The 17,718-nt window shown below is 33.6% G+C and overlaps 1 protein-coding gene across 2 annotated transcripts; it reads left to right on the top strand.

Moving 5' to 3' along the window:
* The first annotated feature begins 1,877 nt into the window (after positions 1-1,877).
* On the top strand, positions 1,878-9,536 carry LOC104897454 (ethylene-responsive transcription factor ERF113). Of its 2 annotated transcripts, none has more exons than XM_010684334.4 (2): positions 1,878-2,900; positions 8,626-9,536. In XM_010684334.4, exons 1-2 carry the CDS (start codon positions 2,681-2,683, stop codon positions 9,309-9,311), a joined length of 906 nt encoding a protein of 301 aa, XP_010682636.2. In that variant the 5' UTR covers positions 1,878-2,680; the 3' UTR covers positions 9,312-9,536. The 2 variants fall into 2 exon arrangements, with proteins under 2 accessions (XP_010682636.2, XP_010682635.2); XM_010684333.4 differs by having other exon boundaries at positions 1,884-2,900; positions 8,623-9,536.
* Positions 9,537-17,718: the final 8,182 nt, after the last annotated feature.

Raw genomic sequence — 17,718 nt, 5'->3', positions numbered from 1 at the left:
TGAATTTCTATACTTTAGTCCTGGAGAATAGAGTCTAAGGTTTAAGTTAAGAGAAACAAAGAAATGAATACGTTTGTAGTGTATATTTGGTCATTTTAAGATTGAACATTTACGTCTTATGTACTCTATATGTGGTTGTCTTTTTTATTTCAAATAAATTAATTATTATATATAAATTTTTTATCTTTATTATTTGGAATAGCTTTGTCAAAGCGAAAATCTTTCACTATATATGTTTCGAGACTTTTTTACAAATAAAACATAAACTTTTGTAATGTTGGATTTTAGTTTTGTGATATGTATATTTTAGAATATTAACTTTTATAATGTAAATTAGTTAGAAATATTAACGATCAAAGATTTGTATTATTGGAGACCGTACAAAATCAAATAGACAAGATAAATAAAAGAACTATAGAAGGATTAATCTATAAGACATTTTAGCTTATTTGTCTTTTAAAAGCTAAATGACATCTAATAATAACACTAAGAATCTATTATTCGATGTAATCTTAAAACTCTCTTGGTTTGTCTTTTAGTTAATTTGTCTTTTGCTTTTCGTTACTTTTTAAGTTATTTTTTTTTTTGTATATTGTCTCTTTTATTCTTTATATTATTCTATTAAATTTGTGATCTGTGTTATATAAGGACTTTTTTTTTTTTGAATAATAATATTTTTTTTGAATAAGTTATTTTAAATTTTAAGATAAAATAATTGTAATGGATGACCAAATAACAATTGATCCAATATTAATCTTATAGAAAGATAATCATTTACTATGGTCATGAATTTCAACTAATTTCCATAATCAAAAGATTTTTATGTACTATGACTGCATTTATAATTACTAGCATTTTTAGCACGCTATTGGGTGTCCAATCAACTTTTTGATTTTCCCAATTAGTTATTAATCAGTGTTACAAATAATTTGATTTGAAAATATATTTATAACTATAATTAATTTTTTAACTATATTTTTCTTAAATCAATGCTTCATTGGTTTTTTAGTTATTTATTCATCATTACTCAAATATATTATCGAAAGAAATATACAGTAGAAGAAAGTTTGTGCTCAAATAAAGTGGAAAATTTTTGTGTACCGAGTTCAATTATCGAAAAGAGTTTGATTTACATAAAAAATTATCGAAAGAAATATACAGTAGAAGAAAGTTTGTGCTCTATTAAAGTAGAAAAATTTGTGTACCGGGTTCAATCATCGAAAAGAGTTTGATTACATAATAGAGATTAATGAAGAATAATCAACATTTAGGTTTTGAAATATTATGAATATAATTATTAATATGAAATTCAAATTTTTATTTTTTCTTCTAATTGAATCAATCAAGTTATATTGTCATTTCAATTTTAGATAGAGTTTTCACACATAGGTAAGAAGAGGAAATCATTCTCCTTAATTAAATATTTAATTGAAATTTCAAATTCAATTCCGTTATTAACTTGTTCAATATATATGGCAAGTAGGAGGAAAAAAAGATTATTTAATATATATAAAAATTTAAATTCATTAAAAGTATATTAGACTTTTTAAAAGGGGACACTATCTTCTTATGTAATAGAGATGTATCGACTTCAGATTATTAGATACACATAGACGTACATTTGCAAGTTTGAGATAAGCAAATTTTCTTCTAAATGACAAAAGAATTGGCATTTAGTGTGCACCCAATTATATGTAAGAATAAATAATAGCTTGTCTATCTTATATCCAGGTATATCTAAGAAAAAGTTTAACCAAGGCAATCAAAGATTGGTTTTTGACTTTTTTTGGCTCATTGCATATTAAATTGGCAATTTTTGAGAATAGTTATAAGATGCTTTTTACTATTTTGGGTGTAAATGAACAATTAAGCGTAGTGATGTAGACGAAATTCAATTTCAAGTCTAAGAAACCACCTCTACAAAATTTTATAAACTAAAACTAGATGACATCTACAAATACCTATATTTAGGTACACTCAGTGTATAATAAACGCGCGGCTAGAATAAGTCCAAAAATGACCAAAGGGGGTGATGCACAAGCGCTTTGACACTTTACCACAGTTAGACTAGGTAGACGGTAGCACAAAAGGAAGAAAACAGAAAACCCTTTGAGGGTGTTGCATTGTATAAGAAGAGGCTGTTTAGGAAAGTGTAAACCCTATTTCTATCTTTCTTCTTAATCCATTGATGAATCAGCAGTCAGCTGTAGAGCAGAACGAAGCAACTAGAACCACTAGTATAAGCTATAACTAGGTAGAGCCCTCCACCCAAGTTGCAATTTGCATGTGCTTAAGTGCTTAACCAAGTTGCATCTTCTACTTAGAGTTAATCTTATATAAGCTCCAAATACCTGGTTTTTGTGGTTACATTCAAGCTAAGAGATCAACTATTATCAGACCCAACAAATCTATTTAGTTCGTACTAGCGAGTCTTGAGGCTCCAACCATCAGCTTAAACTTTTAGTTGCTCGAGTTAGTAACTTTTTTTTTTGGTTAGTCTGTTCATTTTTCTCCTTTTAAGGTGGATCCAGAAAGCAGGCATGGGAAGAGGGCGATTCCATCACTACAACAAGCATCAAAAGAGAAAGAAGAAGAAGAAGATCATGATGGATTAGTTGCAAAAATCTGTGATGAACAACATAATAACTACTCCTACTATCCTGCAAGTACTACCCATGAAATGGATTGGGTAGATCACAAAGATACAAAGGTCATGGTTTCAGCCCTTGCTCAGATCATGGATACCTCCTCCACACACCAACCTCAACCTCAACCTCAGCCTCAGCCTCAGCCTCCATCGTCGTTGTCGTTGTCGTCGTCGTCATCCATAACTCATGAAGCTTATGCTAAGACATCACAAAATCTTTACCCTTCTCAACAGTTGCAAGATCAAGCACCTGGTACGTACTAGATCTCTACATCATCACTTTGCTATCTGTTTCTTTGCTTTACTTTTTTTGGTCATTTAGGAGGGTTTAACTTTAACCTATGTTGATGCACTAGAGCTGATACTTTGAATTTAAAATACAAATTACTAGTAGTTTTCATGTCTATTTTTTTTTTCTTACTAAGATCGGACTTTATATCCATCCATTCCACCTATTGTACTAATATCTCTATCTATTGCTTTTTATGTTCAAAATAAATGTTTGAAGCAACCAACAAGTTTTGGGTGAGACAATCAATATGAGACGTTAAAAGTTAAATCTAGAATTAGTAAAGAGTTGCCGTTATAATAAAAAAACAAATTACCCTGATTTAACAGTAAATTATTGTAAATTCATCTTATATAAGATTTTGTATCTTGGAAGAAAGGAAGTACTATATTTTTGCACTTAGAACCAATAGCTATATATGTACACCAATTGTTGTCATAGAAGTATATAGTATATATCATGCTAAGATATATACTTCATTCGTTCCATAATAAGTAAAACACTTCTCTCTTTTATGTGAGAGCTTTTTGAGAGAAGTGTTTCACTTGTTATGGAACGGAGGAAGTATATATTTTTTTTTAAAAAAAGTACTATTACAAAGATTAATAACATAAATCGAATTTATATCAACATAACTAAGTATATATACCTAGAGTTTGGTACACTGTATCCCCTCATATTCTCCTCTATACTCTATAATCTATATCCTCTCATATTCTCGTGTATCATGTTCATTTGATGATTTCTTCTTATCTTCTTCAAATGAGTCTCCTTTATCTTACCGTGTTCCTAAACAAGAAACAATGTCATGTGACACTATCTTGCGTTTTAGTTCATGTAATTCATGCAGAATAAAAAAATTAGAAATTTGAACTTCCCTAACCTCAAATTTATATATTAAACTTTTAACCACTCGACTAAGTTGTATTTAATTTCTTACACGGACAATTTCTTACACGGTCCAAGCTTAATAACTGGTTAGCATGTGAAAAAGCGTATGCTTACCCCAGATCTAAAATGCGCAGTGCAAGAAGATTTCAGCGTATCTACCTTGATCAGCTGAGGAAACCTTTAGCCTTTAGGGCGATTAATATTACTAAATATTTTGTCAATGAGCGTAGCCATACAATTGCGACTTTACGAGCATCTAGAAATACGTATGAAAAGGAGGAACAAAAAAATTGCTATCAACAAAATAAATGAATAAATAAAAGAGGAAAAGATCAAAATAAGATAAGAGACAAAAAAAGTGGGAGCAACTATTTATTAATTAGGTTCACACTTGGCTGCCTTGGCGTGATAGGACGATCCTTCGTTAGAGCTACCTTACATATACTTTGCGTAAGAGACTATCTTTTCTCCCTTTTTGTAATTCAAAAATTATAAAAAAAAAATATACTTTTAATATAAAAGTAGATCTAATAACTAAAGGAATTAAACTAGTCATCGAAAGAAATTAACCTAGTCATTATTAAGCTAATTTTTTTAATTGATCTTATCATTATCTAATTTTAATTTAAAAGTAGGTGGTCTTACAAGACAAACTCTTTTTAATTTTATTTTATATATTTTTGCTTATATTTTATTAACCGACGTGATTATATATATACTAACTTCGTTTCTAAATGAGTATTATATTGTGTAAATTAACGCTATTTATTATCAACTGATTTTGATTATGTTTTCCTCTATTATATATTAGAAAAAAATTTAGTCATGTTAAAATCTTGTTAGATTGATCTCAAAATATACTATCCAAATATAATTTTTATAATTCTAACTTATACGTAATTAAAAATATTAATGATTTTAGAAGTTTATCGAGTTACATAAAAAGTGAATGTAGCACTTATTTAGGAGATTGAGGTGGTATAATCTGATATCTTTGTCTGCCTATATAGCTAATTGACAGAATAGACCCAAAATAAGTAGGACATAGTATGATTGCCCGCTAATTATAATTTCATACATATAGTACTTTGCTTTGTTTAAGTCTCCATCATAATCACCACATTCTTCCCCTACTTCTTGTTTTCGTCATTTGGGCCATCACTTTCATATTCCATTTGAGATATCTCTAAAAAAATATCCATGCGCACACACGTGTAAATCATTTGGAAACTCTCGTTAATTGTTTGGCTCAAGAAAGCTCTTCTTCAAAAAGTTAGGTACAATTCTTGTAAGGAACACTGTTTTTGTTTAAGCTTAATCTGTTAGTGAATTAGATAGCTAGTGGTATTAGTTTTGTATTTCCACGCAAGTTATGCATATGAATTAAGGGGGCTTAACAAGCCGAGTCCAGACCTAACCTCGACTTGTTCGGCTTGGCTTGTTACACTTTTATTCGAACTCAAGTTGAGTTTTGAGTTTTTTCAAGCTTAAGTTTTCTAGTTTAATTTACCTTAAAATTCATTTTGAGTTAGTAAAATTAAATTATATATATTTTATAAATAGGTTTAGGGCCTGTTCTCCCCAGTTTATTTTCAGTTCAGATCACATCAGTTCAGATCAGTTCAGTTCAGCTCTTGACAATACTTTTACTCTCACATATCACTATTCAGTTCGATTCAATTCAGTTTAGTTTAGCTTAGTTCAATTAATCCAGTTCAGTTCAGCTGTTTTATGCCAAAGAGAACAGGCCCTTAGACTACTTATTTTGAGTTTTTCACAAGTATTGTGCACAATCTAGGTATAATTTTTTCATTTATTTTGTATAATATGAAATATAATATATATACCTAAAATATATTTCGAGCTTGCTCACTAACTTTTTAAATCGAACTAATTTGCTATGTCCGACTCTAGAAAATTTCCACCCAAGCTCAAATAATTTGTGATATTGTAGGGAGGCTAATTAACACCCCTACATAGGATTACACTTCATATAACTAGCAATAATTAAGTCGGATATATTGCTTTTGATATGACTATATTGACTGGAAATAGGGAGAGGAGAGTATATCACATATGAAGTACTATTCGAACTAGTATTCATGTGACAACTAAATATAGATAGATATAGTATATATATATATATGTATGTATATATGTATGTATGGATATTATAAGAGATGATTTTAGTTGCGGTTGGTAAGCAGTGACGGATCCAGAATTTTTAAATTGAGGGGTACTATAAATAAACTTCGTCACAATATTTACAAATGCTAACGTGTGTTTTGGGATGCTGTATAATAGACTTATATTTCATCCTTTTTTTTACATGTTACACTTTCTAATTTAGAAAGTTTCAAATTAGATGTTACACTTTTATTTTGAGTAATAACTTATCTCTATCTCTCTCCTATCACATGTTCACATGAGATTATTTTGTTTTTTTTTTTTTTCTCTATCTCTCTCCTATCCAAAAATTGCCTAGAAGTTCGTGATTTGAAAAGTGTAACATGTAAAAAAAACGGAGGAAGTATTTATAAATTATTCTCAAAAAATATTTTTTGTATTAAAATAAGTTTCTTATCAGCATCCCGGACACCCTTTAGCAAGATTGTATTTAAAAATTTTCTATGTTCAAAATATTACAACCTAAAACATTGTTTAAAAATTAATATCATAAATGCCAAAATATGAAAAAATAAATAAATATTTCAAATACAATTATATTTTCTTCCAAAAATATGCGAATTTTTCCCCTAGCTAATTCTAATAACAAAATTATTTCTCTCTTTATACCATTTTCAAAATTAATTCCCTAGATAACGTCCACATAAGACTGAAAGTGATTTTTTTTTCTTTTTAGTATTAAACAAAACCACTAACAAAAATGGCGGTTAGCTAAGATATACCGCTACTTTAGTGATATGTACGTAGCAGCTCACCAAAATTGATACCACTAGTGGTTTACTTGTAATTCATTCGCTTATCACGCATTATCTCTCCACTGTCATGTTTGTTCTCTCTCCTCTTTTTAATTTTCATCACCCTCCTCCATAAACATACCTTCATCATCCAAAAATTGGATAATACCCATCAAAATCCTATACCTCTACAGTAAGTTTTGTTGTTTGTTGATGTGTTTCCTAACATATATGAGTACAAATAAATACTATTTTTAAATACTACACTCCTATTATTTGGTTTCATTTCTTCAAGGATCATACCTTTTCTCTCTCTTCATTTCTTAATTGCTTTGTTATTTTTGTTTCCAATTTCCTTCTTCTTCAACCTTTATCAGCTAAAATTTACACTTTTTTTTTCCACTTTAGGGGTACCGCGCAGTACCCCCAAAGTCCCCTCTAAATCCGTCAGTATTGATAAGGGCCTGACTCTCGATAATTTTTTTGACATATTAAATATATAATTCATATGTTATAGAAGCATTACATATATAATATATAGGCAATCAAAATAATTGATCCCGTTAAAGTTTTTGATCCAAAACCCGCCATTTAATATGATTTGACATTTTTTTTTTTTTGATTCATATGAACCACGAAGGCGGTACAAAGTACAAAGAAGGGGAGGGGGGATTTGAACCTGTGACCTATCATTCACAATACTTCAATCTTAACCACTAGGCCAAGACATCCTTGGTAATATGATTTGACATTATGACTAAACATTTCCGACCTTAATTCCCTAGTCCATAATTCCATCGATCTATTTTCCCATGCTTCATCCCTGAATACTAGAACTAGTTCTTTTTAACACAAACATATATATATATATACTGCACCCACAATAGGGACTAATGATATGTCACGATGCTTCTTGAACATAGTCATCAGGATGTTTGGAATGCATGCTTGTCTAATTGAATTTCATTTTGCTATACATTTTTGCGCTCTATTATTGTTGTATAGCATATGTACCGTAGCTATCTCTTAGTCTTAGTTGACCGACACTTAAAATCAAAGTGCATGCATCTAAATATAAAAAGTAACTTAATTGTCAGGGTGTTATCTTCATGCTCCTTTGGCCACACCAAAGGGAATTTTCCAGGCATGCATCCATAATTCCATATACCTCCAATAAAATATATTTCCTCCTATCTTTTAGTTGCGCATTATAGGAGATGGACAGTATTTTAGGAGATTCATGTAATAGAAGAAAGATGGAAAACGGTGGAAAAAATTCCCTTGTAATAATGAGAAGGGAGAAGCAGAGATCCCACAGACCCAATAAGAGCTAAGATATGTTACAACTTAGAACTATATATGATCGAAAACATCATAGATAGAGAAGTATTGTCACTAAGAAACGAAAAGGTACATACTATATAATACTTCTTCCGTTTAAAAATAGTTGTACCATTTCATGCTTTTACGCTTGCTGATGTATGTTTTCAAACATTAATATCTTTGATTATCAGTAAGTAAAAATTATTAAAAGTTGATATTAAGAAAATATATATTGAAACGCATTTAACATGACCATATTTTTTCTACAATATAATTCACCAAAAACAATCAAATTGTAACATGTGAATAGTAAATATTACGCAAACGGTGCAACTATTTCTAAACGAATGAAGCATATATGTATAGCAGACAACAATACTAATTTTTTGGTTCCATTTAATTCACACTATAATTTTCATTGGGAATATTCTACAGCTAGAACTTTACGTACATGAAATCATAGACGTACTACACTTATAATTAGCTTAGACGGTTTTAGTTTAGGTATAGATAATTTTATTCTCTAACAGTAATTTTCATAAACGTAATAGTAGGTGGAGGAAGTGGAAGAAAAAGGCATTATAGAGGAGTAAGACAAAGGCCATGGGGGAAATGGGCAGCAGAGATCAGAGATCCAATAAAAGCAGCACGAGTTTGGTTGGGGACGTTTGAAACTGCAGAGGCAGCTGCAATCGCATACGATGAAGCAGCCTTAAAGTTTAAAGGCACTAAAGCTAAGCTCAACTTCCCTGAGAGAGTCATCTATGGTCATCCTCACTACTACTCGGCGAACCAAACTGCTACTACTGCTACTGCTACTACTGCTGCTACGACTAACATGGCACGTACTACTCATGGTCATGGTCATGGTCATGGTCATGGTCCTACTACTAATACTAATAATACTACAACTAGTAATAATATGTATCCAGATCTTGTGCAATATGCACAACTTCTTTCTAGCAATGATGTCAACTTCCCCTATTTCATGTCAAGCCTCTACCCACAAAGTACTTACAATACTGCCGATACTAGTAACTATCATTCTATTTCGACATCTCAGTCTACACCTTCATCGACTTCTACAAATCGAGTCGAGCTACCACAACCACCACCACATTATCAAGAGTGGAACTTTGAAAGGTTTTCCACCAGCAGCACAAACACTAGCACCAGCAGCAGTTCGCCTCATTACTATACTAGCTCCTTTAAAAGGCCTGGCTCTGATGCTGATATTTAAGCACTAGTCCAACCAGCCTAATTGGTGTACGATCTTACGTGACTCCTTAATTATCCTATATGTAAGATGTCCAACATTCTATATTATGCAACTTTTCATCTCTTTATTATTTCCCCGTTTAGAAACAGTTGCACCATTTGCATAGTGTTTACTGTTCACATCTTATATTTTGATTGTCTTTGGTGATTTATATTTTATGAAAAATATAGTCATATAATCTTGCTACTTGCGTCTCAGTACTGTATGTTTTTTAATTATTATTATCGACATTATTCTATATTATGCAACTTTTCATCTCTTTATTACTCCATAGTATATGCTTGCTCCAACATGCATATATACAGTGCAAACGTCATTATATTGTTCTATGTAGCACAATGAATTTGATGCCAGAAAACTAAGCTTTCGTAAAAAGGGGCCTTTGCATGCATGCAGTTTCTACTATATATATTTCATGTACTAGAAATCTAGAATGTCTCAGCTTTATTGGCAACTAGGTATATAAGATTTAGAACTAATAAGACTGCTAATAATAGTATAGTAAATATATAGTTTGGGATCTTTGGGTCCTTTAATTTTTCGTGTGGGAGTAAAGTTTCCATATATTTATATTCTGTTAATTACCTTATCTTTCCCCCTTCATTTCTCTCCAATTTTCAGTTAGTTTTGTACCTGAAATGAGGCAAATCAAGGGGAGATTAAGGGTATTAGAACGAAGAAAGGGAAAATGTTGAAGCTATATCCTATGGCTTATAAAATGTTGAAGCTAAAAGTCGAAATAATTTTATTTCGGGTGTTTAGAGACTCATAAGAGCAAGTGATGATGAGAATTGATCCCAAAATCTCTTAGAAATGGGAGGAAAGCTTTAATCAACTGAGCTATCTATCACTCTCAAAATTGAAATAAATAAGACTTAAGAGTGATATATACCTAATGAAATTTATATCCTATTAATATTAAACCATTAGATATTATCATATTTATCACAAACAATGTTCCAGTATAATTACAACATCACTTGACACTTTTTTATGAAAGCTATGTATGGAGACTATATTGTAAATATCTTGTGTAATAAAGAAACTTGTATTACACTCTACTGTTTTTAGTTAGTTAGTTTGTTAAATGATAACTACCTAGCTTATAAATAGTAGTTTGTAATAACAGAATATTATTCATTCTGTATTCTGCAATAACAAAACCTCAAAGAGCTTTTGCTCTCTTCTCTCTACTTTGATTCTCATGGTATCAGAGCGGGTTCAAATTGAACCTTGATTTTCAAAATCTTAATCATCTCTTTCTTGATTCTTTGCGATATTGTGATTCAACAAATGCAAAGTTAAAGCGATTCTTGCTGAAAGATTTCTGCTCATTTCCAGATACGTGAAGTTATCTTTGATCTTCATTAATGGCGGAAAATACTGGAGAAAGCTCAAATTTTGGTGATAACAATGTGAGTAATAACGATCCTTACTACATTTCTACTTCAGATCAAACTATGAATAAATTGGTGGCAATTAATTTGAATGCTACAAACTTTGTAAGATGGAGAAGGAACATTAAACGAGTGTTAGTTGCGAAAAACAAATTAGGCTTTCTTGATGGTTCAATTATGAAACCTAATTCGACTAGTAAGGATTTTAATCGTTGGATAAGATGTGATTATCTGGTCACCTGTTGGTTAGTCAATTCTATGGAACCAGAAATTGGTGAAAACTATACATTTGTAGAAAGTTCTGCTCAACTGTGGAGTGAGGTTTGTGAGCGTTATGGTCAATCTAATGGACCACAGATTTATCAGTTGAAGAATGTAATATCCCAAATTAGTAGCGAACGATAACATTAAAGTTCGAGGACGAACTTTCTTTTAAGGGGGAGTAGATGTAATATCCCAAATTTTTATAATTATTTTATGAAATTTATTTTGTTATAATAAGATTTTATTCTGAAAAATAAAGTAAAAAATCATAATAAATCAGATTTTTTTTTATGAAACTGTTTTACTTATTAAATTAGATTTTTATGGTTTTAAAAAAAAAAAAAAATTTCGAAATCAGAATTTTTTTTCAACGAAAAAAAATTCTGAAATTTTTAAATACTTATCTTTTAGTGAAACCCTAGATTTACATACATATATATATCCCCAAACACCCAAAAATTCTCACGCAATTCACTTTCTTCATCTCTTGGGTAAGTTCTAAATTTCAGATCTAGAATCACCATTGTTGTGTTTCGAAGGTTTCAACCAGGAAAAAAAAAATATTGTTTTAAAACCCGACACCGAGACTCCGACGACTTGACCGGAATCGGCACGGGTCTTCTTCTTTTTCTTCTTTCTTCTTCTTTCTCTTTCTTCTTTCTTCCTCTTTCTCTTTCTTCTTTCCTCTCTTTCTTCTGCTTCCCGTCTTCTGGAGGTTTAGAGGTTTATCTTTAGTCATTTTTTTCTAAGTTTTAAAAATAATACTAATATTTATAAAAAAAAAAAAAAGAAAACTTGACATGTGCAGCAAAAGTCACGTGAGGCTGTGACTTTGCTGACACATACAAGTTCATTCTTCCACAAATTATTTTTTTGGTTTCCTTGCTAAAGTGATAGTCACGTTTTTTTTTTTTGTTAGAAAATTAATAATCTTTCTCTTGTTTTTCGACTTTGGTTAGTATTAATCTAGTAAATTTTGGTTAATTATTTTTCGGGATATTATATCAAGTGACTAACTTTAGGTAATATTATTTGTTGTAGACGGAAACTTCGTAGGAGGCGAATTTTAGTTGATATTGCTATACTTGAGACGCGTTCGAGGTAATTTACAATGTCCATCAACAACTAGAATCCCGTTAGGAATCGTATGTGCTATGTGTAATACATGTGGTTATGTGATTCTATGTTTATATTAGATGTATATTATGTGACAGGAATAGTATAGTACTTTCTATGACAAAAATTGTTATTATTATTATTATTATTATTACTATAGTATTATTATCCCTGCGTATAATAATATATATGTATCTACTGGTATTGTTATGAATTTGGATTTTTTAATGTACCTAATTATACCATCGTATTAAAATTATGCTAATATTGACAATGTACTTAATGGGTATAACTAGCGTGTTAATGATGTAGCGAACGATATTATAAGTTGACATATATTGTGACTCTATGAGGCTCTAAGATGGATATATTGGTTACTATGAATTATGGACGTTGATTAGTATAATTTTTATTAAGTGGCTAAGTTGTGAAAAATATTATTTGAACTAAAGATGTTCCTGTTAATGTTAATGTGATGTTTGATGTGTCACAATTTTTAAAATCGATTAATCACGTAAAGTGGAAATATTATTGAGGGAATTATCCTGTGGACTTGGATCCTCCATAGGTGATGAACAGTATTTGATTTTATTATGTTACAACTCTTTATTGTCTTCCTCCTAATACTATTGGTGCGCATTGCGGATACCCATTAGATTAGTGAGGGGTGTGCACACTAGGGCGTTCTGCAAAACGATATTGGCCATTACTCTTATTTATCTGGGTGACGACCCATGTTGAAGTAGGTGGTTACTGGGATTAGTCCCGGCCTACTGACGTTCAACTCCCTTCTAATAAATAAAATTGTTGTGTATGACTCATATAAACTTGAATAATTGAAATGGTTAATCATATTATATACTTGTCTGTATTATGTTATATTTGTCTGCATTGTATTATATTTGTATGTATGTTATAAAAACTATTTTTAAAATATAACTATTATTATTTTACGGGATGGAGTTGTAATTTACTTAGCTTTCGCTAATTTTTGTGTTTTTGTTTTCCTTTGTTCTCTTCCTATTTATATTGTGCAGGTTGGTGAAAGGGACTACGTTGCAGGAATGAGTGAATTTATAGTTTTTAAGTTCACCTAGTTTAATAAATGTTATAGTACAGTTAATTGGGATTGTTAGTTTTGGATTGGTTTAAATTAGACAACTTAGTTGGTTATTTTGATAATTTGGTTTGTAAGTTAAATTTTTATTTCTAATAATTAGCCTTGCATTTATTTTGAACAATAGATGCGGCGGTAACACCCTAAAGGTTTGGTCAGATATTTTAATGAAAAGAGAATGTTTTATAAAATTTGAAACCAAAGTTTTGGGGTGTTACAAAGAAAGATTTAGAGAAATTGAAGCAAGAAAATATGTCTATAGTTGCATATTTTGGAAAGATGAAACGTCTTTGGGATGAGTTACAGAATCTTAGGAATTTTCCTGACTGTAGTTGTGGTGTTCTATCCAAATGCACTTGCAATTTCTTAAAGAAGATAGCAGATTTTCAGGCAGAAGAGAAACTCATAGAGTTTCTTTTAGGTCTAAATGATGGTTATGACAATGTTATCACTAACATATTGTCAATGGATCCTTTACCATCTTTGAATAGAGCGTTTTCTCTAGCTCAACAAATTGAGAAGCAGAAACAGATTTCTGCTCTTCAATTTTCTACTCATGAAATTAGTGTCTTAGCAGTGCAACGAAACTCTGGTGTTAGGAGGGACTAGAAGAAGGAGAAAATGAATTTGAAATGTGAATATTGTAAGGGTAAAGGACATACAAAGGATCAATGTTTCAAGTTAATTGGCTTTCCTGATTGGTATCACAAGAAGCCATTTGCTGCTGCTGGTCCATCTATGATCAGTTCTCCTATGGCAAATCATGTTGATGTGTTTTCCATATTGTGTCTCAAATTGTATAAAGAAGTTAGCTATAGTTCTATAAACTTGCTGTTTGTTTTGTAAGAGAAAAGTCCATGTTGTTCTGCTAAAATCATCAAGTATGGTAAGGAAATAAGAGGCTCCATGAATAGTTTTAACCTTATATGGGCCCCATAGATCAATATGGATGAGAGAAAAACTTTCAGGTGCTCTAGATAGACTCCTAGGGAAAGCAGATCTGTGATGTTTAGCAAAAATACAGATTTCACAGAAGAAATTATCTCTATGAGAACATGAGACAGAATCAATATACTTCCTCCGTTTCAAAATAGATGATACATTGTCTATTTATGGGTGTTTCAAAATAGATGATACATTGTTTTTTTTTTCCTTATTTAGTAACTTTTGCCTTACACTTTTACCATTTTACTTAATTAATACATGTGGTCCCCAACTTTTTCTTTCTCCCTCCTTTTCACATGGGACCACTAGAATTAATCTACCTCCCTTTATACTACTTAAACATACTTATGAAATTTTGCCTAGGAGTCCGTTTTAATCACAATATACCATCTATTTTGAAACGGGGGAAGTACTTCATTCTTGAAAAGGAAGGGTGACCTAGTCTGGCATGTAATATTCAAGGGAAGGCTGAGTTAGATTGACTTTATGAGCAGAAAATTTTTGTGATTGAATAGGAGAAAGAATAGAATTACAAGCTGTAAGATTCTGAGTAACAAAATGCATTTTCAGATAATAGAGACCTCCTGTTGTAGCCTAAAAAATCAACGGCTATCGTGCTGACACGTGGCCCCATCGGAGCCCTACATGTGGCATACATGCAGAGAGGTAAAAGTACAAAGGGTCTGGAAGTGGCAGGCCTAAAAGTACGTTTCTCTAAAGAAAGTGTACTAGAGGCCCCTCTTCTGGCCCCAAAAATCGTACTTAGGCCCAGTAAAAATGATCTACACCTTTTTATGACAGTGAGGTGTGCTGACCAATCAATTACTGCCACGTGTCCCGCTACTTTGATTAGCCAATCAGATGCTCCCAAATTAGGGTGACATCAAGGCACAGCAGTCATTTCAAACAGTATAAATAGTCCTTGATTTCAGGGTGAAAGGTACGTTTTTCAGAGCATAGTACTGTTACTCTGTCATAAATTCTTCTCTCTCTCTCTCTCTACTTTCTCTCTCTAAAAGTTCCTTTACATCCCTGACATCTGACTTAAGCTTCGGAGGGGGAAATACCACCCAAACCTCCAGGGTGGGTCCCTTTTGTGCAGGTTGCTGGTCAGGAGTTTGCTTCGGGATTTGAATCAATCATTGTTGCACAAGTCTCCAATTTTAAGAACTCATCTTTGGGAGTGTGATATAAGTTTGCTAGTTTTACACAGCATAACATTTGCGCCGTTGTGGGGAGACGCAACAATGACGGACTGTCACTCATCGAATGTTGCAAGGAACAGAAGTTTTAGAGTTCAGGTGGATGATACCGTTGATGACGAGAGACCACCTCGTGGACGGGATCAGGGTCATGCTGCTGTTCATCTAGAGGGTAGGACAGTGACCCCAGTCATCCAAGAGAATCTCGACCGTCCAGTGACAGCTGGTCATTTGGAAAATGTGTTGAATGACTTCCAGGCAAGGATGGCCGCTGTTATGGAAGAGCAGATTAAGAACAATATGTTGTTCTTTCAGATGAGTCCGGGAGGAGAGGCAGCTGGGCCACTCAAAGGGCAATCCCAGGAGGGTCGTCCAGGACCTAGTCGGCCACCTCGGCCAGAATTGACTAGGCCGCCTTCCAAAGGAAAGCAGCCAGCAGTCAGTGATTCTAGGAGGAAGATGGACTGGAAACTGGTGGTCCGTCCAGCAGATAATATCCCTCATACTGGTCACATGATGGAGACTGATGCCAGGGAGTACTTGGAGGCCAAGAGGGCGGCAGCGCAGCAGCGTTCGGCCTCTGGCTCCACGCCATATATGAAGGATTCGTCCTTAAGGCTCCCGTCCAGAACAGTGGTGCGAAGCCGTGGTCCATCAGCTTTCCAGCCAAGGCAAGAGAAGACAGTTTTGCAGCCTATGGTGTACAAGCGTCAAGCCTTAGCTAACACCTCATCTAATCCGGTTTTGAAAGAGTACCGTCAGGAGCACATACCCATTAAGGGGCAGGTGGCGGCACTCCAGATCAATTGGCCCACTCCTTTCTCGGTCAGGATCATGGAGTCCCCTCCTTTCCCAAAGGTTAAGCTCCCAACCATTGAACCTTTTGACGGAACTACCGATCCAGACGATCACCTATCAGCTTACAAGCATCAGATGTATGTCCAAGGGGTGGACGATGCTACTTGGTGTAAGAATTTTCCAGCTACTTTGAAGGGAGTGGCGCAAAAATGGTTTAACAACTTGCCACCTAACTCAGTGAACAATTTTACTGAGCTTAGCATTCTATTCACCAGTCACTTTGTGGCTAATCGTCAGGAACAAAAAACAAGCATGCACCTGGGAAAGGTCATCCAAGGTCCTAAGGAGGCCTTGAGAGGTTATGTGAAGAGATTTAATCTAGAAGCATTGCAGATCCAAGATCTGAATGCGGGTGTGGCGTTTGACGCCTTCATCAGAGGCCTAAGGCCAGGAAGTTTTAAGTTTGACTTGGTAAAGAAGAAAATTACTACTTTAACGGAAGCATTGAGGGAGGCTGAAGCATTCATCCATGCCACAGAGGTTTGTGCTGAAGCTAAACAGCCAGAAGTGAAGAAGGCTGAGGAAGCTGTTCAGCCAAAAAAGAACCCGCCCAAAAAGGCTGAGACTTGGGCAATGACTTCTATGACCACCTCGTCCAAGAGAAGTAGGCGGTCAGAGCCGGCGGCCTCAGCTGAACCAATAGAGTTCAACAAAGATCAATATTCCATTTTGATGGAGATTAAAGATCAGCATGAGCTAAAGGCGCCGGCCGAAATGAAGACGCCTTACCGTAACAGAGACAAGAGCAAGTATTGTCACTTTCACAAAGATTGTACCTTATGCACAAAAGAGCTGATTGGATTGTCAGAAGGATATTATGACGAGTACCTTTCGTACTTGTACAAATATGGGATTGTAATGTAAGGCGTCATAAACAGTAAAGCATAGCACAAAAAAGATCGAAAAAGATAGCTTTTCATATATGAAAGGGATGATTACAATCTAATCTAAAAAAAAAAAAAAAAAAGAGAAGAATGGGTACAAGTGGCTCACGGCCAAGATACAACAAAAGAACTAGGCAGCAGGAGGATCATTGTCCTCTCCGTCCTGAGCCTCCATATCGTCTTCTCCTTCTTCGTCTTCAGAGGATTCTTCAAAGACGGGAGGTTCTGCTCCAGATATGGTGGCCTTATGCAAGGCTTCTTGGAACTCCAGCCGACGAGCATATCTGGGGACATCCTCCTCTTCGGCCATCATGCCAAAAGCCTGCACCGCCCATTCTTTTGAGGTATCTATGACGTTGTTCATAGCCTCTTTGGCGCCAGCAACGGTCTGCAACCTCAGTGCGAAGGGCTTGTTCTTGACCTTCAGGACGAGGTTCTCCTTGAAGAAATCAGCAGCCATTGTCATGACTGAATTCCTCTCGTCCGTCAGGACACGTTCCAATGAGGCCCGTTCGTCCAGCATCTCTGTCAACCGAAGAAGGTAGACTTTGATCTGAGACTCCAGCTCGGCTGACCTTTTTAGGC

The sequence above is a fragment of the Beta vulgaris genome, chromosome 6, assembly GCF_026745355.1.
Source record: "Beta vulgaris subsp. vulgaris cultivar EL10 chromosome 6, EL10.2, whole genome shotgun sequence".
Lineage (NCBI taxonomy): Eukaryota > Viridiplantae > Streptophyta > Magnoliopsida > Caryophyllales > Amaranthaceae > Beta > Beta vulgaris.
Note: the sequence above shows the minus strand (reverse complement) of the source record. Positions and strands in the feature narration are given on the sequence as shown.